Source organism: Podarcis liolepis (assembly GCF_965112155.1).
Source record: "Podarcis liolepis genome assembly, chromosome: 4".
In the NCBI taxonomy this organism is placed as follows: Eukaryota; Metazoa; Chordata; class Lepidosauria; order Squamata; family Lacertidae; genus Podarcis; species Podarcis liolepis.
Genome location: NC_139558.1, coordinates 69,169,930 through 69,194,282, shown reverse-complemented (window position 1 = coordinate 69,194,282; position 24,353 = coordinate 69,169,930). Strand labels below are relative to the sequence as shown.

Below are 24,353 nucleotides of genomic sequence, written 5' to 3'. Positions count from 1 at the left end.
TCCTGCTTTTGAAAAGTTAAGTCCCTTGTGAATGTCATGATAAACTATGCTTTATCCTCACGGTAATAATCCCAGCCTTCCCCTGGGCTTCCAAACTCCCCCGTGTCCTCTTATGGTATAGCCACAAGTAAGGGCTTAGATACTTTCGCTTATGATTGGAATTAGCCACAATTTAGCATTAAACCTGAACAGGAAACTGTAGTTGATCTTAATGATGGTTTATTGAAAAACAACCCAGCTTCATAAACTGCAAAATGAAGTTGGCTTGTTTCAAGCAAGCCATAGATAAGATTAATCACAGTTTATTGCAAGCTGTAGTTAATCAAGAAGGGACGTAAAACATTCTGAGCATCTCCTTACAACTGTTGGAAACAGGGGGAGCAAGACTCATTCCCTTCATGACAAACCAAGACGATTCTGATTTCCTACTGCAGTCATTATCTAGATACTATGCATTGGTAAAGGTAAAGGGATGTGAGTGGTGCTGTGGTCTAAACCACTGAGCCTCTTGGGCTTGCTGATTGGAAGCTAGGTGGTTCAAATCCACATGACCGTTGCTCTGTCCCAGCTTCTGCCAACCTGACAGTTTGAAAGAATACCAGTACAAGTAGATAAATACCGTTATTTTTTGCTCTATAAGACGCACCAGACCATAAGACGCACCTAGTTTTTGGAGGAGGAAAACAAGAAAAAAATATTCTGAATACCAGAAGCCAGAACAGCAAGAGGGACCGCTGCGCAGCAAAAGTAGCGATCCCTCTTGCTGTTCTGGCTTCTGGGATAGCTGCACAGCTTTCATTCACTCCATAAGACGCACACACATTTCCCCTTACTTTTTAGGAGGGAAAAGGTGAGTCTTATAGAGCAAAAAATACGGTACTTACAGCTGTGATGGGATGGTAAATAGCGTTTCCATGCACTCTGGCACTTGTCATGGTGTGCTGTTGCACCAGAAGCAGTTTAGTCATGCTGGCCATATGGCCCAGAAAACTGTCTGTGGGCAAATGCCTGCTCCCTTGGCCTGAAAAGCAAAATGAGCACCACACCCCATTGTCGCCTTTGACTGGACTTAACCATCCAGGGTCCTTTGCTATGCATTGCTTGGTCTGCACAGTAGCTCATAATATTCAGAATACCCTCCATGCATCTTCAAACTTTATAAATACATGTGTTGCTTGCTTTTCATTTTAATCTTTATTTAGTTCAAACTGCTTACGTCTATGAGTCATGCAACTTTTGGGAGTTTTTTTATTTATATAAAAAAACCCTAATCTTGGCGAGTGAAGTAGGGGTTTGTTTCCTTCCTGCAGGAAAGACAGATTCTGCCAATTGTTCTTCTCTGCTTTGTGGCAGCTCGGATGAAAAAACGACAGTGATAAGCCCTGATTGGGGAGGAAGGAAGGATGTTTGTTTTATGTATTTATTTTTGTCTCTGCTTTGATTCAAAGTCTCTTATGTTTCTAATTTCTGGGGATTTGGAGAATTGACTCTTAATCCTCACTGTTGGCTTTTTAAGATGCAGCATGAAATGCAGTTTCCACACGAAAAGAACGAAAGAAAGAAATTAAGACGTTATTGACTTCTGAACGGCTCCTCCATGAAATATTTATTCTGCAGGGGTAAGCAACATCCAGATACTTCTGGACTGTTTGCATGCACAAATAGTGTGAGGCATGCTTAAAGGCTATTTAATATGAGGGTGAGACACCCTCTTATTCTTGTTTGTCTTCACTCTCTGAGGCAAACTGCTACTATTCCCGTATGACGGGTGAACAGGTGAGGCAGAGAAATACCGACCGAGAAACTCCACCAGTTGTATTCAAGGCTGAACCAGAATCTGAACTGAGACCTCACAGGTCTGAAGCCCACAATAAAATTATACAGCTGAACTCTCTTGATAAAACTCTTTTTGTAACCTGTGTGATAGACAAACCTAAGAATTATTCAATGGGAGATTCTGTGAAAGAAGCAGGATTGTGCTCATATTTTATTTTTGAGCTGACATCTGGTGCGATCCATCAAGTGCGTCACACCTCAAAAGGTGCCTCAAAATAAGGGACAATCGGGTCAGCCCTACCATTGGGCTGAGTGAGGCAGCTACCTCAGGCAACAGATCCTAAGGGAAAGGGAGTGACGGTGAGTTGTTTGAGGACAGGGCTGTGTGTGTGTGTCATGTGGCTTGCTCTGCCCCTTCTAGGCTAGCCTCTGCCTGCCAGTACAGCCTGTCCTGTTGATAGTGTTGAAGAGAGTCAACTGCAGCCTTTGAATAGCCTGAGAGCAGTCTAAGATTTGCATCCAACATAGTGCTAAATGTCTTGTCAGCAGAAGGATTCATGCTTGCACAATAGAGCTTTCTCCCTTTTCTCTTACAGTACCCCTTAAATAGTTCTGGGGTCCCCCAACCCCCCAGAACAGATTGGGGAGTGCATGGATTTTGAATAAATGTGCAATTAATTGTGACTGTTTTGAATTCTGTTGTGATGTCTTCCTCAGTGGGTTGTGTGAGCCTCAGTTCTAAATACAGTGGTACCTCAGGTTAAGTACTTAATTTGTTCCGGAGGTCTGTTCTTAACCTGAAACTGTTCTTAACCTGAAGCACCACTTTAGCTAATGGGGCCTCCTGCTGCTGCTGCGCCGCCACTGCACGATTCCTGTTCTCATCCTGAAGCAAAGTTCTTAACCTGAGGTAATATTTCTGGGTTAGCGGAGTCTGTAACCTGAAGCGTATGTAACCTGAAGCGTGTGTAACCCGAGGTACCACTGTAGTGATTTTTATAGGATAAGGGGGGCTAGAAGCATGCACATGAAAGCTTATACCCAGAACAAACTTACTTGGTCTCTAAGGTGCTACTGGACAATTTTTTAATTTTTTTCAACTGTGTAAGACCAACACGGCTACCTACCAGAATTATGGAACCCAGTGAGCGTTGACTTGGGGGGGGGGAGTACGAGCCACTAGGGTATCCTAACTCACAGGGTTGTTATGAACATGTAACAGAGGGCAGAGAGTCACGGATACTGCCTTGGAGGAAAGATGGGTTTTAAATGTAATAAATGGGAAGAGTTGATATATCCTTTAAAAAGAATAAGACTGAAAGTTATCCCTTCCCCCTGCTAACTAGCATAGCTGTCTAAAGTTGCGGAACAGAAAATAGGCCAAAGTAAGACTACGTGGTATTTGAACACAAGTCCTTTTTTTTTTTTTTGCAAAGTTAGTTTATCATTTAATGACATTCCTGCTTCAAAGTGTCCTCCCCACCCCCCACCCCGGCCGGTGGGGAGCTGCGTTTCCTTAAGCGATGTTTAGAGGACACCGGGCTGCAAGGGAATCATTTCTCGCCTCTAGCACGAACAGCTCTCGCGCCAAGTCCTCTGAAAAAAAGGCTCGCTTTGTGAATAATTGAAAGTGTCCCCAGAGTTCAGGATTTCTTTTGCTGGGAGAGGGGGGTGCATGCCTGCGCTGCTCTCTCGGAGGCGGCGCGGCTGCAACCGTCGAAGAATTGCCAGGCAATTGATGTTGTTTTTCTGAGCGGGAGGGATAATGGAAGGGGCTGGGGGGCCTTGGGTTGCGAAAGCCATTTAAAAAACAACAACCCAAAACCTTCAGGATTGCCTTCACTGGAAGTGAAAGCACCAAGAGAAGATAATTGGGGAGCCCCGTCGCCATCCTCCAAATGTGAGCAAAGTTAACGCGCGCCCGGGGATTTGATTTCCCTTCGCTGCACGTCGAGGCTCGCAAATGAGATTGCGGCGCCACCTACCGACGGTTCTTCAATACTGCTTCTCTGGGGAGCGGTAGCAAAAAGCAGTGAGTTCCGAAAGTGGGATCCGGGTCAACTGCCAAGAACTTAAAACAGAGCTTTCCAAACTTTTCATGTTGGTGACACACTTTTCAGACATGCCTCGTTTGGCGACACAGTAATTCGGTTTTGCATCATTTCGCGACACAGTAATTCAGTTTTACCAGCAACGAAAGTGTTCCAGCATGGATAGCTGGCGATTTGAAACGCAGATATTGAATCATGTTCACATGAAAGCGTATGTCCTTGGGATACGGCTAATGACGTCTGTCTTTTCTAAAGCAGAGCATCACAGTGCCTCCTAAACTGATGACTTTGAAGCAGAACACTACACACTGTCTACACAGAACACAGAATTTGCCTCGTTTTACGTTAGCATTCCAACTTTGTGAAGTTGTGGCCACAGTTCCACCGAGCTCTCCCTCCTAACTATCGTGTCTTCTGGAGCTGCAAGCTCTGCACATTTCCCAGGGAGGTCTGCATATCAAAGCAGAGAATCTTGCACATTGTCTTCCATCCAGGATTCTCACCTGGCACTGGCTGTGCTATATTCAGTCTAAGGATGCGGAAGAAGTTTAGTTTGGTTTGCGTTGTAATGCCAACCTAACCCGTGCTTCCTGGAACAATGTGTGAACTGAAACCCAGAATTCCCTCAAAACTTGCACTTCCCCTCATTCTGTGGTGTTGTTCACCAAAGGAAAGTATGTATCTGAGGGGAAACTGAGAATTATAATAGTAGTGAAAATAATGTAACAAAAATGTGTATATATATCAGGAGAAATCTGCACTAAAAGTCTAATGAATTTTTGTCAGGGTTTGCATTTTTTTTATCCTGCAAATTCCATCCCTATCTGAGACACAGAAGAAGAAGAGGAGGAGGAGGAGGAGGAGGAGGAGTTGTTTGGATTTGATATCCCGCTTTATCACTACCCGAAGGAGTCTCAAAGCGGCTAACATTCTCCTTTCCCTTCCTCCCCCAGAACAAACACTCTGTGAGGAGAGTGGGGCTGAGAGACTTCAGAGAAGTGTGACTAGCCCAAGGTCACCCAGCAGCTGCATGTGGAGGAGCGGGAAAGCGAACCCAGTTCACCAGATTACGAGTCTACCGCTCTTAACCACTACACCACACTGGCTCTCGAGAGTTAGCTGCGCACTGTGGCCTAGCTTTCAGCCTTCTTCCTCTTTCCTCTTGGATTAGCAGCACTGTGCTTCAGGTCCTCTGCATAGTTCCCTGCCATGGATCTGTTTATAATCCTTTTTAATAAACCTGTGACGTCAGAAATACCTGTGTGCCTAGTACAGATTCAAGAGACAGAATAGAGGCCAGGGGTCTTTTCACCAATGTATCAGTGTGGACTGCCAGGAGCAGTGTGAGGATAAGGCAAGGGAACAAGGCATAGACTAATTGGAACAAGGCATTGCCCAAACATCCTCCCAAACTCAATCCTATAATGGAGCTCTTAGAATCAGAATTGTAGAGTTGGAAGGGACCCTCAGGCCAATCTAGTCCAACCCCCTGCAATGCAGGAATCTCAGCTAAAGCATCCATGACAGATGTGTTAGAATTCCTGCTCCATGATTGTTGTCTACCACATGACGGTATATGTTTTGACTCCACAGAGTGGGAAGTGATGAAGACAGGATGTTTATGTTACTGTATTCTGTGAAGTGGGACTATTGTCCTTTGTTCTTTTTCTCTTTGCTGTCTGATGCTAGAGAGAGAGGGAGCCATGTTGCAGTGCTCTGTGTGTGTTTATATGTAAATAGATTATGTAAGTAGATTAGCCAAAATGCTGAGTTGCTGAGGTCTGTTACGCATGATGCGCAAACTCTGCAGATCCCTAAGTGTGCCGGTGTTGGTTGGCATCGGTTGCTGTGATGTTCGGGCTGAAGAAAGCTTATGAAGCAACATGCCAGTCGGGCATGTATCTCTGCCAGGGTCCTACTCGAGTGTAGGCTGAACTCCTGACAAGATGGCCTTCCAACCTCTGCTTTAAAACCTCCAAGGAAGGAGACTCCACAACGTTCGACTGTTGAACAGCTCTTACTGTCAGAAAGTTCTTCCTGATGTTTCCCTGCATGATATTGAAGAGTTGCAGCAGCTTTGTGCTGCAACAACCTCTCCCTGCCCTGACTTTTCTATAGGCGAGATACTCATATCTGTTCAGTAGCTTTGCTTCTTTTTTTCTCTCTAATGGCCCTCTTCTGAGCAATGTCAGTGCCCAATCTGCTGTGTACATAGTTGATCAAACTGGCAAATTAAAGGAGGGGATACCTTGTATCAGACAAACCTTGCTTCCTGGTTTATGTTGCCTCATATGACCCATTGGCAAAAGGAAGAACTCCATTCCACCGGCATTCTGAAGTTGGCGTCTGCAAGAGTCAATCAGAGAGAGATTTTTCAGAATCGTTCCATATATTGCATTGAAAGAAACAATGTCTTCTGCTAAACAATCAGTTCTGCAAGATTGCTCTTTGAGATATTATTGCCCAGACTGCAGGACCTGAAGGGACTGCAGTGTTAGGTTTTGTGTGTGTGTGTGTGTATGTAAGCAAGCTATTTGTTTATCTTATGCTGCACATTCCTGAATATCGCAAAGGAGTATTTCGGGCATAAGGATACCACTGGCAAGCCAAGGCACGTTTTGAATCGGAGTCGTAACTCATGATCTTGCATTCTTTTCCAATGCTATATTTTATCTCAAGTGTAAATAACTAGCGGTCCTGTCCACATCAGCTTGAACAGGATAAATTAAATCTTACCACCAAGCAGGAACCTCTTGTCTCATCTTCCCTGACGTGCCCATTCCCAGTGTTATGACAAGGGCCAGCAAACAGGGTCCAAGGAAAGCCAGTGCAGATGAATAATGGTTGTTAGCATACCTCTCTGAGGACAGGACCTAATGACCTAGGAACTACAGTGGAGTTCAGAGCGACCCTCTTGTGCACATGGCATATATCATACTGTGCTTGCGCTGTCGTCTCCAATTGTGATGAATAGTTATGGGATCAATAAAACTGCTACTGTGCAATTTTTCTACTGTGTCACACAGATAGCTGTATATGCTGACCTCTTGCTCTTTTTTTCCTCCTGCTGTTAAAGGAGAAGTAGGTGAAGGGAGAGAGAGGTAGAAGGCAACAAAGCAGAAAATGGAACAGTGTGCCTCCAAAAAAAGGGTGAAAGTTGAAGCAGGTATATAAATCAGGTGAAAGTAGACTTCAGGCTTGTGGGGTCTACTGTGTTGTTGTCTCCTAGGTCCCTAAGATCTGCCAAGCAGAGTATATAAAGTACAGTGGTACCCCAGGTTACATACGCTTCAAGTTACAGACGCTTCAAGTTACAGACTCCGCTAACCCAGAAATAGTACCTCAGGTTAAGAACTTTGCTTCAGGATGAGAACAGAAATTGTGCTCTGGCGACACGGCAGCAGCAGGAGGCCCCATTAGCTAAAGTGGTGCTTCAGGTTAAAAACAGTTTTAGGTTAAGTACGGACCTCTGGAACGAATTAAGTACTTAACCCGGGGTACCACTGTACATATAAGGTGTTATCATTTAAGGGTTAAGAATTTTCAGCACAAGAATTTATTTTGAGTACCGAAACTTAACTGAGCTTACATAGGAAACAGTCCCAAGAACCTCCCATCTCTGGCATTTCAGCCAAATAATTTGGGGTAGGGTGGGAACTCATTTATGGTTGCCATTGCTAAGCAATCCTCACTGATTTACGTACTTCAAACCATCCAGAGATCTGCCAGTGGACCCCACCAACACTCACCCCCAATTTACAGTAAATTAGTAACATCCCAGTCTTCCTTCTGAGCTTCCGCCCATCTATTTCTGCAGCTGAATTCATATTTCAGAGTTGGTTGGCTGAAGCAAAACGTATAATGGTGCAGAGGCCCATCCTTGGTTCCTTTCAAATTATGAAAAAGCCATTTGCTAAGAATCTTTATATATATATATATATATATATATATATATGCAGGTTTTGGTGTCTTCGGGTGTCTTCCCGTGTAAAAGTTGGGGTGTCTAGGCGACGTTTCGACGAGGTCTCACTCGTCATCTTCAGGCTGGTGCTTTCGGCTTCTTGTTACTGGAACAGAGCGGGATCTCAGTGTTTGAGTTCCTATAAATACTGTAGAGGGGTGTGGTGTATGGCCTCAAAAGTTCTGGGCAGAGGGGAAGTTCCCAGGCTAGTGTTCTTTTCTTCTTTTGTTCCTTAATTCCTTGAGGGATATCTTGAGTGATTTCTTGAGTGATATTCTGAGTACCACTTAGGTGGGTCATTAGGTGTGGATTAGTTGCTAAAGCCTTCGTGTCTTGACCTCTTGAATTTGTGAAGAGTTTTTCTGGGAAGATGGCTGTACTGCACTTAGTTGTGCTTTGGCTTGGCTTCGTGTATAGGGGCGAGCTGTGGTTTTGTGCCCTGTGCCAGCCAGATCTGTGTAGGGATTGCAGGGGGGTGCAGCATCCGGAGGTGCCACTATGGTTTGGTTACTGGATGGTGTCTGTAATTTATCTGTGGAGAGGGTCTGGGTTTGGGTCTGGTGTGGTTGATTGGTGGTGGCGTTCTGTGTGCCTCTGGATCTGGTGTCGGTTTTTGTGGGGAGGGCTAATTTCCAGATGTCTGGCAGGCGGGACGTGTCGTCACGCTTGTTCATGTTGTGAGGGTGTTTCTCTATCTCAATGGCTTCCATGATTATTCTCTTGTGGTGATGTTCCATGTTAAAGAGCAATTTGGAATCCTCAAAATTAATTTCGTGTCCTGTTTCTTTCATGTGTTGGAAAAGAGAGGAAGATTTTTCTTCTTTTTTGACGGCATTCTTGTGTTCTGCGATACGTGCATTTATTCGTCTGTTTGTTTGTCCAATGTACGTGGCTGGGCAGACTTTGCAGGGTATTTCATAGACCCCTTGGTTTTCCAAGGGGATTTTATCTTTGGGGTATCTTCGTGAAACACCCCCACAACATGAACAAGCGTGACGACACGTCCCGCCTGCCAGACATCTGGAAATTAGCCCTCCCCACAAAAACCGACACCAGAACCAGAGGCACACAGAACGCCATCACCAATCAACCACACCAGACCCAAACCCAGACCCTCTCCACAGATAAATTACAGACTCCATCCAGTAGCCAAACCATAGTGGCACCTCCGGATGCTGCACCCCTCTGCAATCCCTACACAGATCTGGCTGGCACAGGGCACAAAACCACAGCTCGCCCCTATACACGAAGCCAAGCCAGAGCACAACTAAGTGCAGTACAGCCATCTTCTCAGAAAAACTCTTCACAAGCTCAAGAGGTCAAGACACGAAAGCTTTAGCAACTAATCCACACTTAATGACCCACCTAAGTGGTACTCAGAATATCACTCAAGAAATCACTCAAGATATCCCTCAAGTAATTAAGGAACAAAAGAAGAAAAGACACACTAACCTGGGAACTTCCCCTCTGCCCAGAACGTTGGAGGCTATATACCACACCCCCTCAACAGTATTTATAGGAACTCAAACACTGAGATCCTGCTCTGTTCCAGTAACAAGAAGCCGAAAGCACCAGCCTGAAGATGACGAGTGAGACCTCGTCGAAACGTCGCCTAGACACCCCAACTCTTACACGGGAAGACACCCGAAGACACCAAAACCTGCATTCCTGTACCCGTGAAAATCTACGAAAGCATATATATATATATATATATATATAATTTTTATTCAGTTTCCAATATACATTCCATCCATATATAACATCCACTTCTAACATATACATCTTTTAGACTTCCCTCAGCCTATCTGACAATTTTCCATATAATAACAATTACTCACATTTCTTAAATTTATATTGTGCTTTAACAATCTTAATCTTATCATATCTTTTAAGCAACATTTTTATCCATCATTTTCACAGAGCTTCTTGAAAGCCAACAAGCGTTATTTGCTTCTCACATACATTTTTGGTATACTCTGTAAATTTATTCCAGTCCTCGGTGAATCTCGGATCACGTTGATTCCGAATTTTCCCCGTTAATTTGTCCATTTCTGCATATTCCATCAATTTCATTCTCCATTCCTCCCTCGTCGGCATTTCTTCCTGTTTCCATTTCTGGGCCATCAAAATTCTAGCTGCTGTCACTGCATACCTAAATAGTTTCACATCCTTCTTTTTAATTTCATTCCCTAATATTCCTAATAAAAATGCTTCTGGTTTCTTAACAAAAGTATATTTCAACATTTTCTTCATCTCATTATAAATCATTTCCCAGAAGCTTTTCACTTTCTTACACTCCCACCACATGTGATAGAATGTTCCTTCTTTTTCCTGACATTTCCAACATTTATTACTAACTTTATACATCTTACCAAGTTTCACTGATGTTACATATCATCTATACATCATTTTCATAACATTTTCTTTTATTGTAGTGCATGCAGTGAATTTCATTCCTTCTTTCCACAATTTTATCCACTCATCAAATTGTATATTATAACCAAAATCTTTAGCCCACTAAATCATAACTGATTTAACTTCCTCGTCCTTTGTATGCCACTCAAGTAATAATTTATATATTTTTGATAACATCATTATCCAAAATTTCTTGATGAAACCTAGATTTCTTTTCCTGAAAACCTCTTTCTGACAACTCTTTTTTGAACATTGCATTTAACTGAAAGTAGTGCAACCAATCATTTACGTTTTCTTTAACTTCTTCATATGGTCTCAATTTCAATTTATTACCTTCTTTAATTATCAAATTCTCGTAAGTAATCAATCTCCCTGTGATATTGATCTTTTCCACACTCATTATCTCCAATGGTGATAACCAGTATGGAGTTTTAAACTCTAGTAAATTTTTATACCTATTCCAAACTTCCATCAATGATCCTCTAAAGATGTGGTTTTCAAAACCTTTATGCACTCTATTCTTTTCACACCATAAATGCGTGTGCATTTGCTAAGAATCTTTGTCACAACCCTCTTGTTTTTCAAATATCATCTATACTACAGTAATGCCATCAGCAGTCACAGACACGCACACACCTTTTCCCCACCAGCAAAGGATGTGAGCTTTAGGTGAGCATCTCTCATCAACGGCACCAGGTTCAGGCCTGGCTCTGGGAGCGAATCACCCTTGGTCACCCTGATGGATGACATTTACAAAGAGAGGGACAAGGGGAATGTGACTTTGATCCTGCTTCTTGATCTCTTTATGGCTTTTGGTGTCGCTGACCATGTTTCCCTCCTGGTTTGGCTCTGTGGGATGGGAACTGGGGGCACTGTGTTACAGTGGTTCTGGTCCTACTTACAGCACTCCTGTTCAGTACAGATTGGGCGGTGGGTGTGCGATCGTAGCATCCAGTAAAATATGGGTGTACTTAAGGGTGTGTATTCAATGTAGGAAAGACTGAGTTGCTGCAAACATGGGCCGAATAGGAAGTGCAAATGGACCTTTGTGTATTGTGGATTTTTGAGCGGCTATTTATTTAGACCTTTGGCAGTCACAATAGTGCCCACAGGTATTAGGATGACAACTCCTGCTATAATATAAAAGGGGAAAGAACAAGCATTTGCTCTAACACCACATGAGATATACATATGTCACTAATGGCTTCATGTTCTCCCAGGGAACCGGAAGGTGTTATTGGTTTGTTTTGTTCTTGTTTGTAATATGTATTTTGTGTTTTTATCTAGAAGAAGTAGAAGAAGAAGAGTTTGGATTTGATATCCTGCTTTATCACTACCCTAAGGAGTCTCAAAGCGGCTAATAATCTCCTTTCTCTTCCTCCCCCACAACAAACACTCTGTGAGGTGAGTGGGGCTGAGAGACCTCAAAGAAGTGTGACTGTCCCAAGGTCACCCAGCAGCTGCATGTGGAGGAGCGGAGACACGAACCCGGTTCCCCAGATTAGGAGTCCACCGCTCTTAACCACTACACCACACTGGCTCTCATCTAGCATTTATATGCTATAAACCACCCTGAGATCTTTGGGTGAAGGGCACTATACAAATTACCGGTAAGTCAATAATAATAATGTCCATTGTCAGGTCAAACTGTTTTATTTAGAGCTGAAAACTCCAGCTAAACATGACCAAAAATATTTTGGAAATAGGGGCAAGTTTTCTTATCATACGCTGTTTCATTTTCTTCTACTCCTCCTCCTCCTCCTCCTCCTCCTTCTTCCTGGCAAACTGCATATGAACATACGTTTATTCAAATAAAAAAACCCTAAACACAGTGGTTTCCTGTAAGCATCTATTTCCTCTCAGAGATGTGAGAAAGAAAGCATGAAAAGCAGAACTCATCATGCAAATAGTAGAAAAGTCCTTCTGTTGTATATCTAACCACGGACAGAACATTTTATCTTCTTTGAGAGACATCTGAATGTGTTGTTACTCTTTCTTTAAAAATAATTTTTCTTAGCAACGTGAGGTAAAGATGGAGAGGAGATGGCAGTTTCAGGTGCATTATTTGTTCATCCTCACACACTTGATCAATGGTAAGTTCATTTTCTTTAAAGAAACCTCTTCCTGTTAGGTGGATAAATCTGTTGCATGCCTGAGCTGAGGGTGAGGACCCAAGTCAATTATGTGGTGTCTCCTTCAAGCTCTATAGCCATGGTCGTATATCTTGGGGACTTCCGAAAAGTCACTTTTGGATATGAAGTACTGCATTAGGCTGACATTGCAGAACAATTATTTTGGTTCTTACCATAACTGTATTTTCAAGGGGAGTTTGCTAATAATGATGTGGTTAAAATATTCTTACTATTTATTAATAAGAATTCAAGAATAAGCTGTAATTTCATTTCTGAAGGAAAGTGCTGGGTTGTCTGTTTTTCTCTGGTTTTTGGAACCTCTGTCAATGTGGACTTTGCACTAAAGAGAATGTAACATAGGGAATGGGAAAACAAGAAGCATCTTGCAGATGATACTTGATCCCAGCTCCCATAAGCCACAGCCATCACGGCCACTGGTCAGTGATATAAGAGTTTTAGCTCAATAACATTTAGAGGGCCGCAGGTTCCACACTCTGTTGCAACATTTCAGAAGTAAGGGTGTTAGTTGTACACGAATCGATCACGAATTAGTTGATCACAAATTGTAGTGATCTTATGCAGCTTTTCCTTCACGTGGGGCTTAAGAGAATATCCATGGGCAGACTTTGGCAATATGGTGTCCTGAGTGAAAACAAAATTTGGTCACCCTCCCAAATATTTCTTATTTTCACAATAATTCCTTTTAGTACAGTTTCTTTTTAATGGATCTTCTCAGTAGGTACCTGTATAAATATAGATATTATTATTATTATTATTATTATTATTATTATTATTATTATTATTATTATTATTATTTTGCATCTCTTCAGCTTGGTGCCCTAAGTCTGCTGCTGGAATATCCTGGTAGGACAGGGGTCGCCAACCTTTTTGGAGCCTATGGGCATGTTTGCAGACGGGAGAAGCTGTATGCAGTTTTGCCTACAATATACATTTTTTAAAAGCAATTTTCCTCCCTAATATAATGCATTTTGTATGGTGTGTGTTTTTTTGGTAATGCATTTTATGTGGGCTTCAGCCTAGTGTATGCTACACATTGCTTGACTGAAGAACCACAGTGCTGAATTTAGAGAAATGTGAATTTAGAAAATTGGCTGCTTTGCTTTGTGTAATGCTTTAGAAAGGGCAAATTGTGTAGGTTTGCCTTTAAAAGTGAATGGAATCAAGTTTCTCCCCTATCCCTACCGCTATGGTAGGATGTGCCAAAAACCAATATAAGCAAAATGGCTGTGGTGCTACCGTAGTTCTATCTACTGGTTCTCCCTAAGTGCTCCTGTGCTGGTTCAGCGAGTCTCATGGATAGACTTGATCCTATCAGATAGGGCAAGCAGCTGAATCTCTCTGGCTAGGATTATAAACCTAAATGCAGACCAGACAGTCAAACTAGAGTCAGCCCATACTTAACAACTTTGGCCTGATAATAGACCCCTCATGACAACTTGAAAGATACAGATACTTAAGAGTTGCAGCACGTTCTGAGATAAAAGGACTGTTAATAAAAGTTAAGTATTAAAATATTTATTCCTAATTCCCTGTTGATGTTGCACTTTGATCTTCATGCATGCTCTTAAGCATAATTCTCAGGAAGAATTTCCTGTGTAGAATTCTCTCAAAAGTGAAGCAGCTTCCTGAATGCAAGATGCTGAATTGAGATCCCTGGGCTGTTTATACTGCTTTTTGTTCCTCGTTAGAGAAATATATACTCTTGCTCTTTATTCTAAAAAGTCTCTTAAGGCGTACTCACACAGCGTTTAAAGGCCAGGATACTATGATTGTAGGTCCTAGATAAAGCTCTTCACTTGACCCCTGCACCATCTCATAAAAACCCATGCAATCTCTTCTCACACGGGAATATGCTCCCAACATTTTCTGTCCCAAATCGGGGACACTCCCTCAAACCCCCATCCCTTACCAGCCCAGGCTACCTTGGCCCACCACCATTTGCAAGCATGCCCAGGACACCTTCTGGCGGGAAGGCAAACGGTGTTTATGTGCGCTGCTCTAGTTCGCCAGAAGTGGCTTAGTCATGCTGGCCACATGACCCGGAAGCTGTACGCCGGCTCCCTCGGCCAATAAAGCAAGATGAGTGCCGCAACCCCAAAGTCGGCCATGACTGGACCTAATGGTCAGGGGTCCCTTTACCTTTACCTTTACCTTTACCTTATGTGCACATAAGAAGGGGTCCCCAGATCTCTTGGCTTTCTGAGGTGTGATAGCAGGCAAAAAGACTCTTCCAGCATTGAAGCATTCTACACAGGTAGAAAAGGGCTGTGGGGGCCAATCTTTTAGCCTTTTTTCTCTAGGCCATACTTTCAGAATAAAAATTTGCTCGTGCCATTCCATTTTTTTATTGAAAACAAATACAATGGAAAACAAAAAGAGACAACTCCTAGCAGTGCTACACTTATAACATAGAACACAGCTAATTTATAATGTTTGTGGGACATCCAGAAGGTATAAAATAATGCAGCTATGTAATAACATGGATCATTCCCAAATATAATATTGATTGCCCTTGAATCTCATGCCACATTTGTCAGCGTCTCCTGCCACACCAGGCCACACCCTTTGAGAACCACTGTTTTTGCACCACTATCTCCATCACATTGCTCATGCCAGTTTCCCCATATTCTACTGCCAGGTGTGTGGTGGGAGCCTAGGAATTATGAACATGAGGATATAGAGCATGTGAAAATGACACTGTGTGCATTTGTGTTCTCTTGCAGCCCAGTCTAACATCATCCTTCAGGACGGGAAAACTGTCTATGGTTTGCCTGGCAGCAATGTGACTCTATCATGTAGCATCCCGAAGGAAAAGGGTATCTATGTAACACAAATGCAGTGGACAAAGATTCAGGATGGTCGTCCGAGAAAGATAGCTGTATACCACCCTACCTATGGCACACGATACCATGAAAAGGCTTACAACTACTCTGTAAGTTTCAGGAAGGATGTCCACAATTGCCTGGGTGGCCACACTGATATTACAGCCAGCAACATAGAATGCAGTCAATGGATTCTGCAGCTGAAGAATGTGAGTCTGGAAATGTCTGGCTTGTATGAGTGCAACTTTGCTACATATCCAACTGGAATGAGCCGCTCAGAAATCAGTCTTGTTGTTAAGAACAGTGGTAAGCAGTAATTGACACATTAAGATTTGTTTTTAATGAGGGGCATTATAATCTTTTAAACAGTATCTCTTTCGCAGTGACTCCAGATAATGCATTTACATTGCTGCTCGACTGACCGTGTTCCTGTTGCAAGTAATGTGCTTCAGTTTACATTCCATTCAGGGCAGAAACAGTAAAACGGCAAGTTTTTTTTTAAAATTCTGCTCCGCAGCCAACAGATTAAATAATCGTGCTGTGTAAAATCAATAATGTTTGTTTTACCAGTGCAATAAAACTCTAATTGACAAATCCAGCAGTCATCAACATAAATGCAAGCTGAGGCAGCCCAAAAGTTATTTCATCAGCAAAATGTTTTACTAAAAAGCCACATCTCTGCCTGGTGCCCACAAAGAAGTGACCTGTCACACCATGCTTGGGTGGGCAGCCCAGCAGCAACAGCCCTAATCCAAATTGACACCTGCCTTTCCTCACATGGCTGTGAGATCTGGAGCAGGAGCTCCAATGGCAATCAGAATTTGATTGAGCATCTGTGTTAGGGAATCATAGATGAAAGCTGAGATGAAGAGTGAAAGGAATATAGAATACTTCAGATGCTGGAAAGGTTGCCATAATGTGAATTTACCATTCTCCTGAAATATCGGGTTGCCCACACACCCGCTTGTGCCATGTCTAGAAAGCACCACTTCCCCCAGGAAAACCTGCTCTTTAGCACTGAATCAGAGCAAATGTCAATCTGCAGAAAACCCCATTGCTGTTTGCTCCGATTCAGCGGTAAAGATTGGGTTTTCCCAGGGGCAAGTGGCAGTCTTCATGAGCCCTTAGTCCCAGTTCTCATTGATTAGATAAGTCTATGTCTGGTGATGGTTTCTATAACAAAATGCTCTCCACTGAGGAGAGGAGTGACATTCTTGCATATGGAAAACTAACATGTCAGGGTCTAGGACAGAGTCGACACCTCTCCTTGATATGTAGTTTAATATGTGGATTATAATTTTTCTGTGGAAAGAAACTTCCTAGAGCATGTCTATATGAGTCTAGGGAGGTTACGAGCATTTGAATAAGGATGCTTGCCAAAGGTTGGAGGCAGGATCATAGCAAGCAAGGATTTACTGTACAAGCTCCCTTCTTGCAGACTGTCCTGCTGCAGGCATGCATGGAAAACAAGGGACAGGACTTGTTTGTTCTGATAATCATAGAATTATAGACTTGGAAGGAAACCTGAAGGTCACCGAGTATTGGAGGCAGGACTAACTGGACTGATAAATGCAGTTTTGATTGTGACAGGCACACTGATCATACATAGTTCAGGGTTTTTATCTGCCATTGACAACTTGATAGATAAGAAAAAATCCAAGACCATAAAGATGATCTGGTCAAATGGATAGAGCACCTAGTGGAATGGATGGATTGTTTGAGATAGATTTGTGTTTGCTCCTGATGCTGCCCTTTTCAAGCTTTGCTCTTCACTTCTTACAGAAGTGTGACCACCCACCCCAGCATTATCACTAACTACTGGACAAAAGTCAGACAGACTGTTTAGTTTATATTTCCTCTCTTCCATATAACAGCACTAGCCCTTGCTGTCTGCTGCATTCCCTGGTTGAGAGTACAAAACAATAGCTAGCAAGAAAACAGACAAACCCCAACATCCTGCAAAATTTGTCTTTTCACCCAACTGGGTTAGAAGATGCTCAGAAACAGAGTTGGGGGATGAAGGATATTAGTCATTAAGAAAACATAACTTCACTTCAAAGTAAAACAAACCCATCTGGAGGGAACAAAGCCCAACCCAAGTCACTGGGGAAGGATAATTGGCAGACGTGGAGGACCAAAGTGGAGGCAATGAGTGTTACTGCAGAACTGGATCAAAGGAAGGATGACACAATAAGACTGTTGACGCAGCATTGTGAGAATGCAGAGAGCAGCTCTGGGAGCTGCAAAATATTCAGCTACTTAACCAACCTCTTCCTGACCTTAATTTAAACCACCTGGTCTGCATTTTTTGCATTCATCCGCTTGGGGTGTTGTTATGTACTGAGTTGAATAGGACCCAAACTGAAGCAGTCTGATTGGTCCTAGAACAATAGGATCCAAATTGCAGCAGTCTGATTAGTCCTAGAACAATAGGATTCAGAATGCAGCAGTCTGATTGGTCCTAGAACAATGCAGCAGTATGATTGGTTGGCAGGAACCACCCAATCCTGCTCCAGATAGAAGTGAATCCACAACCTGATTGGCTTACAGTAGAATTCCGGAATTAGCCAATCATGTGCAGCCCATTGTGTAAATAGTGTATATAAAGCAGATACTGTGAGGGGACTTTCATTCATTCCTCCTCACCACTATGAGCTGAATAAAGAGCATGAAATCACTTTGCGACTCTGAGTATATTTCACTGGCGACGAAGGTGGGATCCCGCTGAGCTGACTGCCACACACAGCACCGCAGCACCGCCACCTGCCGCACCGCTGCCGCGCACCGTGTATCCAGGCTTCAGCTCCGGGACACAAGGAACTCAGAATGGCAGCCAACAGCAGCTTCTCGCCATTCAACCCAGCATCTGGAGACTGGGAAGCGTACGCCTCCCGTTTCACCTTCCTCCTAGAAGCCAAAGGGGTCACCGACGAAGAAGACGCCAAGAAGAGGGCGATATTCTTCAGTGTCTGCGGAGAGGAGACGTTTGAAATCGCCCGGGCTCTCCTTGCGCCTGAAGACGTCGCTACTGTTCCATACAAAACAATAATGGAACAGCTGAAGGGGCACTTTTCACCGCAGCCCTCAGTGGTGGCTCGTCGAAATGCCTTCTACGCAAAGTGACAAGCCCCTGGGGAAACCATAACTGGGTTTGTGACCTCTCTCCGCCAAGCCGCCCGGTTCTGCAACTTCTCAGAGCTGGAGAACATGCTTCGTGACCGCCTCGTCGGTGGCCTGAAGGATGAGAAGCTGCAACGACGCCTCTACGCTAAGAAGGACCTAACGTTCCAGGTCGCTCTGGAGGAGGCCCTGGCAACGGAAGCTGCCGAGAGGTCGACACAAGAGGCACGGCCGAGCCTGCCACCCCAACCGAGGGTCCACCATGAAGACCTCACCGACGACTCAGGATCTGACAGGGAGGAGGTGCACCGAGTACAGCAGCGCACTCAAGCAGCGCACAGACCACAGCTGTCTCGACGAGAAGGAGGAAACTGCGCAAGCTGCGGGGAGAGTCACGAGAGGAGGACCTGCCGTTTCCGCAACGCAGAGTGCAGGCAGTGCAGAAAATCGGGACACATCGCCCGGGTGTGTCGGGCTCGGCCCACCCGACACCAGGCATCAGATGACCAACCCAAGAGCCCCAGGTCCCGGGGCCCAACGCACCAAGGCAACTCGACGGAGCTCACGGACTGCCAGGTATACCAGTTGCCCCACCCCAACGTAGAGAAAATTTATGTAGAGGTACAGATAGAGGGGGCCCCATGCCGCATGGAGCTTGACACGGGTTCAACTCTATCCATAATCTCGGCAAAGACCTTAAGGAAACTGTGTCCTACTGGGGGTCCCAAACTCAGGCCGGCCCCATTCACCCTCTGGGACTTCCAGAAACGTAAGGTCCCCACAATGGGGGTGGGGACCTTCAGGGTGCAATACCGAGGGCGGACGCGGCAACTGGACTTGCTTGTGGTCAAGGGCCCCTACATTAGCTTACTGGGATTGGCATGGTTTGGACCACTGGGGCTAGCTGTCACCGGGGTGAACCACACTAGCTTACAAGTGGACGTGGAAGCCATATGCAAGGAATTTCCAGGGGTTTTCGATGGGAAATTGGGACAGTATACGGGGGCCCCCATTGCGCTACAGCTTGACCCCGCAGTACGACCGGTCAGGCTCAAGGCCCGCCGGGTCCCGTTCGCCTTGAAACCCCGTATAGACGAGGAATTGGACTGAATCGTGGAGCAAGGAGTGCTGGAGCCGGTGCCTAATGCCCCCTGGGAAACTCCAATCGTCACACCCGTCAAGCCTAATGGTTCGGTCCGCATCTGCGCAGACTACAAATGTACCATAAACAAGGCCCTCACGGCCCACGCATACCCAGTGCCAGTGGTCAGCCATGTCCTTGCCACCCTGGCTGGGTCGAAAATTTTTGGCAAGCTGGACTTGGCCCAAGCATATCAACAGCTGCCAGTAGATGAGGCCACAGCAGAGGCACAGACGATTGTGACGCACAGAGGAGCGTTCAGGGTAAAGCGGCTGCAATTCGGGGTCAGCGTGGCACCAGGCATATTCCAGAATCTAATGGACTCTCTCCTCAAAGGGATTCCTGGTGTCACCCCCTTCTTCGATGATGTGTTGATTGCCGGGCCCACACCAGAGGAGTTTGAGGACCGCCTCCGCACCGTTCTGCACCGTTTCCAGACGGCGGGTCTCAAGGTGAAGCGGGAAAAATGTCTACTAGGAGTGCCTCAGGTGGACTTTCTGGGATTTATGGTGGACGCAGAAGGGGTCCACCCGACTGGGGACAAGGTACGGGCCATTTGTGATGCCCCAGCGCCCAAGAGCAAGACTGAACTTCAGGCCTTCTTGGGACTATTGAACTTTTACCATTCCTTCCTTCCCCACAAGGCGGCGGTAGCGGAGCCCCTACACAGACTCCTGGACAAGCGGGCCCCTTGGGTGTGGGGCCAGCGCCAGGAGGCCGCATTCCAGGCAGTCAAGGACTTGCTTGTCTCAAACTCTGTCTTGGCACACTTCGACGAGAGGCTGCCGGTGGTGCTAGCATGCGACGCCTCACCATATGGCATTGGCGCTGTCCTGGGGCACCAACTCCCGGATGGAAGAGAGGTACCGGTGGCGTACTTTTCCCAGACACTCAACGCAACCGAGCGGAACTACTCGCAAATTGACAAGGAGGGTCTGGCAATCGTGAAGGGAGTAAAAAAATTCCATGATTTCTTGTACGGGCGGCCCTTCACCGTGGTGACTGACCACAAGCCGTTGCTTGGCTTGTTTGCCCCCGAAAAGCAGACCCCCCAAGTGCTGTCTCCTCGCGTCCTCAGGTGGTCAATTTTCCTTGCCAGCTACCAGTATGCACTGATTCACCGACCTGGGAAGGCGATGGGCCATGCGGACGCCCTCAGCAGGCTACCACTGCCGGAAACAGGCCCTGACCCAGCACCTGCACAAGAGGTTATGAGCCTGGAGCTGCTTCCCGACCGCCCCATTCAGGCACAAGAAGTTGCACACCATTCCAAGAAAGATAGGGTCATCTCCCGGGTCCTGGACTGGGTGTGGAGGGGATGGCCCAGCAGCAGCCCCGGGCCAGAATTCGCCGGCTACACAACCCGCAAACATGAACTGTCGGCCCACAAGGGGTGCCTGTTATGGGGAAGCAGAGTCATTGTTCCCCAGCCCCTCCGCAAAAGGGTCCTCACAGCCCTACACGAGACACATCCAGGGGTAGTAAGAATGAAGGCCCTTGCCAGGAGTTATGTGTGGTGGCCGGGGATCGATGGAGAGATAGAGGCCTGGGTCAAACACTGCCAGGCCTGCCAAGAATCCCGCCCAGATCCCCCAAGGGCCCCAGTCCAGTCCTGGGAGTCCGCCCGAGCACCATGGTCACGCCTGCATGTGGATTTCGCTGGCCCCTTTCAGGGGAAAACATTCTTCATAGTGGTGGACTCCTACACCAAATGGCTGGAAGTCGCACTGGTACCGTCCACTTCCACGTCCGCAGCCATCCGGGCACTACGCAGGCTGTTTGCAACCCACGGGCTCCCTGACACTCTCGTCTCAGACAACGGGACTGCATTTACGTCAGGAGAATTCCAAACCTTCACAGCACAGAACGCCATCCGCCACATCCGTTCGGCACCGTTCCACCCTGCCACCAATGGCCAAGCAGAACGCATGGTGCGGACCACCAAGGACACCCTTCGCCGCATGACGCAAGGGGACTGGGAGTACCGCCTTGCCACATTTCTTCTAGCACAGCACAGCACCCCCAGCTCAACAACTGGCCGGAGCCCCGCTGAACTACTAATGGGTCGGCGCCTTGCAATCAGATTGGACCGCCTTCACCCCGATAGAGCTCAGGATGAGGTAGTGGTGGGGGAAGGCAGGAACCCCCGGACCTTCAAGGCCCAGGACCCAGTGTACGCAAAGAATTTTGGGGCAGGCCCAGCATGGGTACCCGCCACAGTCACCAGGGTCACTGGCCCAGTGTCGTACGAGGTGCTAACGGATGGGGGGCAATGCTGGCGCCGCCACTGCGACCAGATACGGTGACGATTCCCGGGAGAAACCCAGGAGGAGGACAGGTCAGAGGAGTCCCAAGGGAACAGCGGGGCAGTGAGGCCCATAGAGCAGGAGGGGCCAGCAGGAGAGGCAGAATCAGTAAATACAGAGAGGACCCGTGAGGCCGAAAGGACACCGGAACCAGAACCACGACTGAGCGAGCCGGTTGCGCCAGACCAAACAGGCCCATCACAGCCAGCATCCTTGGAACACGAGCCAGAACCTGGAGCCCGGACCAGGGAACACCACAGGCCGCAACGCACACGTAGGCCGCCGGCATACCTTGAGGACTATGAATGCGACCTCCCGGGCAGGACTGGAACTTAGAGGGGAGGGGTGTTATGTACTGAGTTGAATAGGACCCAAACTGAAGCAGTCTGATTGGTCCTAGAACAATAGGATCCAAATTGCAGCAGTCTGATTAGTCCTAGAACAATAGGATTCAGAATGCAGCAGTCTGATTGGTCCTAGAACAATGCAGCAGTATGATTGGTTGGCAGGAACCACCCAATCCTGCTCCAGATAGAAGTGAATCCACAACCTGATTGGCTTACAGTAGAATTCCGGAATTAGCCAATCATGTGCAGCCCATTGTGTAAATAGTGTATATAAAGCAGATACTGTGAGGGGACTTTCATTCATTCCTCCTCACCACTATGAGCTGAATAAAGAGCATGAAATCACTTTGCGACTCTGAGTATATTTCAGGTGTTTACTGGTTGACTATATAATTGGCCTGCTCTTTCTCTAGCAAACACTGTCCTTGGCTATGATGCTAAACACCACAATTCAGCACTGCGGGAACAAGGCTGGGTGAGCAACAGACATAAAACCAAACCACGGTCCATTGAAACAGGAAGCAATTACTTCTCTTCGCCTTTTTGCAGCCATGCTAAAAGAAGAGAGGATGTGAAGCGGGGTGGTGGTGGTGGAGGTGATGCAAACCTGAGACTCATCTAAACTCATTTGAATAGAATCATAGAATTCTAGAGTTGGAAAGCACTTAAAGGTCATCTAGGTAACCCCATAGGTAAAGGGATCCCTGACCATTAGGTCCAGTTGTGACCGACTTTGGTGTTGCGGCGCTCATCTCGCTTTATTGGCCGAGGGAGCCGGCGTACTGCTTCCAAGTCATGTGGCCAGCATGACTAAGCCACTTCTGGCGAACTAGAGCAGCGCACAGAAACACTGTTTACCTTCCCGCCGGAACGGCACCTATTTATCTACTTGCACTTTGACGTGCTTTTGAACTGCTAGGTTGGCAGGAGCAGGGACCAAGCAACAGGAGCTCACCTGGTGCGGGGATTCGAACCGCCGACCTTCTGATCGGCAAGTCCCAGGCTCTGTGGTTTAACCCACAGCGCCACCCGCGTCCCTGTCCAACCCCATAGTATGGTTTAAACAAGGCCACTGTGTGGCAATGCTGTACTGCAGGGACAGGGAAACTGTGGCCATGTGTATGTTGGACCGCAACATCCATTGTTTGCGATCAGTGGCCATGCTTCCTAGGTCTGATGGGAGCTAGAGTCCAACAATTGTAGAGTCGGGGTCCCTTCCAACTCGACAATTCTATGGTTCTAGGATTCTAACATCTGGAGGACCACAAGTTCTTCGCCCTCCTGTGTTACATTCTGTCCAGTGCTCGTCAGTACAAAGCCTACATTCACAGAGGAGCCAAAAATTAATTACAAGCAGGCCGTTCTCTTTGCAACAGGATTCTATTTACCAATGTCCTTGCTATAACAGAATGATGGCATTGCAACTCGTTGCATCCTAATTGTATAAATAGATTTTCTACTGAGGAGTTTGAATGAAGAAAGGCATGCTAACGATGTGAGGGAGAGTAATGCCTGCCTTATAAAGTCTCAGGAAATGCATCCCTTTGTTGGCTCTGCTCTACAGCATTGCAATCCTGAGCATGTTTGATATTATCCCAAATCCTCTGATGATCTGGTGTACCAGTGGCTTATGATACCTGGAGTGTTTTAATAGCCTCAGTATCCATGTGCTGGAATGCCCAGTGCTTGGCATCTGGGCTTGAGATGGGGTGCTCTGAGGACAGCTTCATCAACTCGTACAATCTGAGTTTGCCCATAGATCATCGTCATTGATGGAAAATTGCCTTGGACCCCAATCTAAGTGAATTGAAGGGAGTTCACAGAATGAAAGCTTCCAGTCAGCTCTTCCCACTAGCTGCGGTCTGCAACCCTAAGAAAGTCTCTATGGAGGAACATAGATAGTTGTCTTATATTGAGTCAATCATTGCTCCATCTTGCTTAGCACTGTCTGCGGTCACTTGCAGCAGGTCCTCAGACATGGGATATTTACCCAGATCTACCAGGAGATACTGGGGAGTGAACCCTTTGACCAAGCAGATGCCACCAATCTATAACCTTCCTCAGAGGGGGAAAAATGTGGGACATAGCTCAGGGGGCTGCTCAGGGGAGGAAAGAAAAGACAGCAAAGTTTCCTTCTGGGGACTTCCTTAAATTATCTTGGTTTAGGATCCAAGCCCAATTTGTGGCAAATCCTTTCTCAGCAGTCATCTGCCTTGCCTCACCTTGTTCAGAAAGCCTCCCTGACCCTCTAGTTGCTCAAC

General features: G+C 46.0%; 1 protein-coding gene across 1 annotated transcript in view; it reads left to right on the top strand.

The window, feature by feature from the left end:
* The first annotated feature begins 12,054 nt into the window (after positions 1–12,054).
* CD96 (CD96 molecule) overlaps positions 12,055–24,353 on the top strand; it is a 34,542-nt gene continuing 22,243 nt past the window's right edge. The window contains exons 1-2 of the mRNA XM_083500698.1: positions 12,055–12,296; positions 15,080–15,484. Of these exons, the coding sequence (XP_083356824.1) occupies positions 12,236–12,296; positions 15,080–15,484 (466 nt within the window). The 5' untranslated portion in view covers positions 12,055–12,235. The remainder of the gene's footprint in view (positions 12,297–15,079; positions 15,485–24,353) is intronic.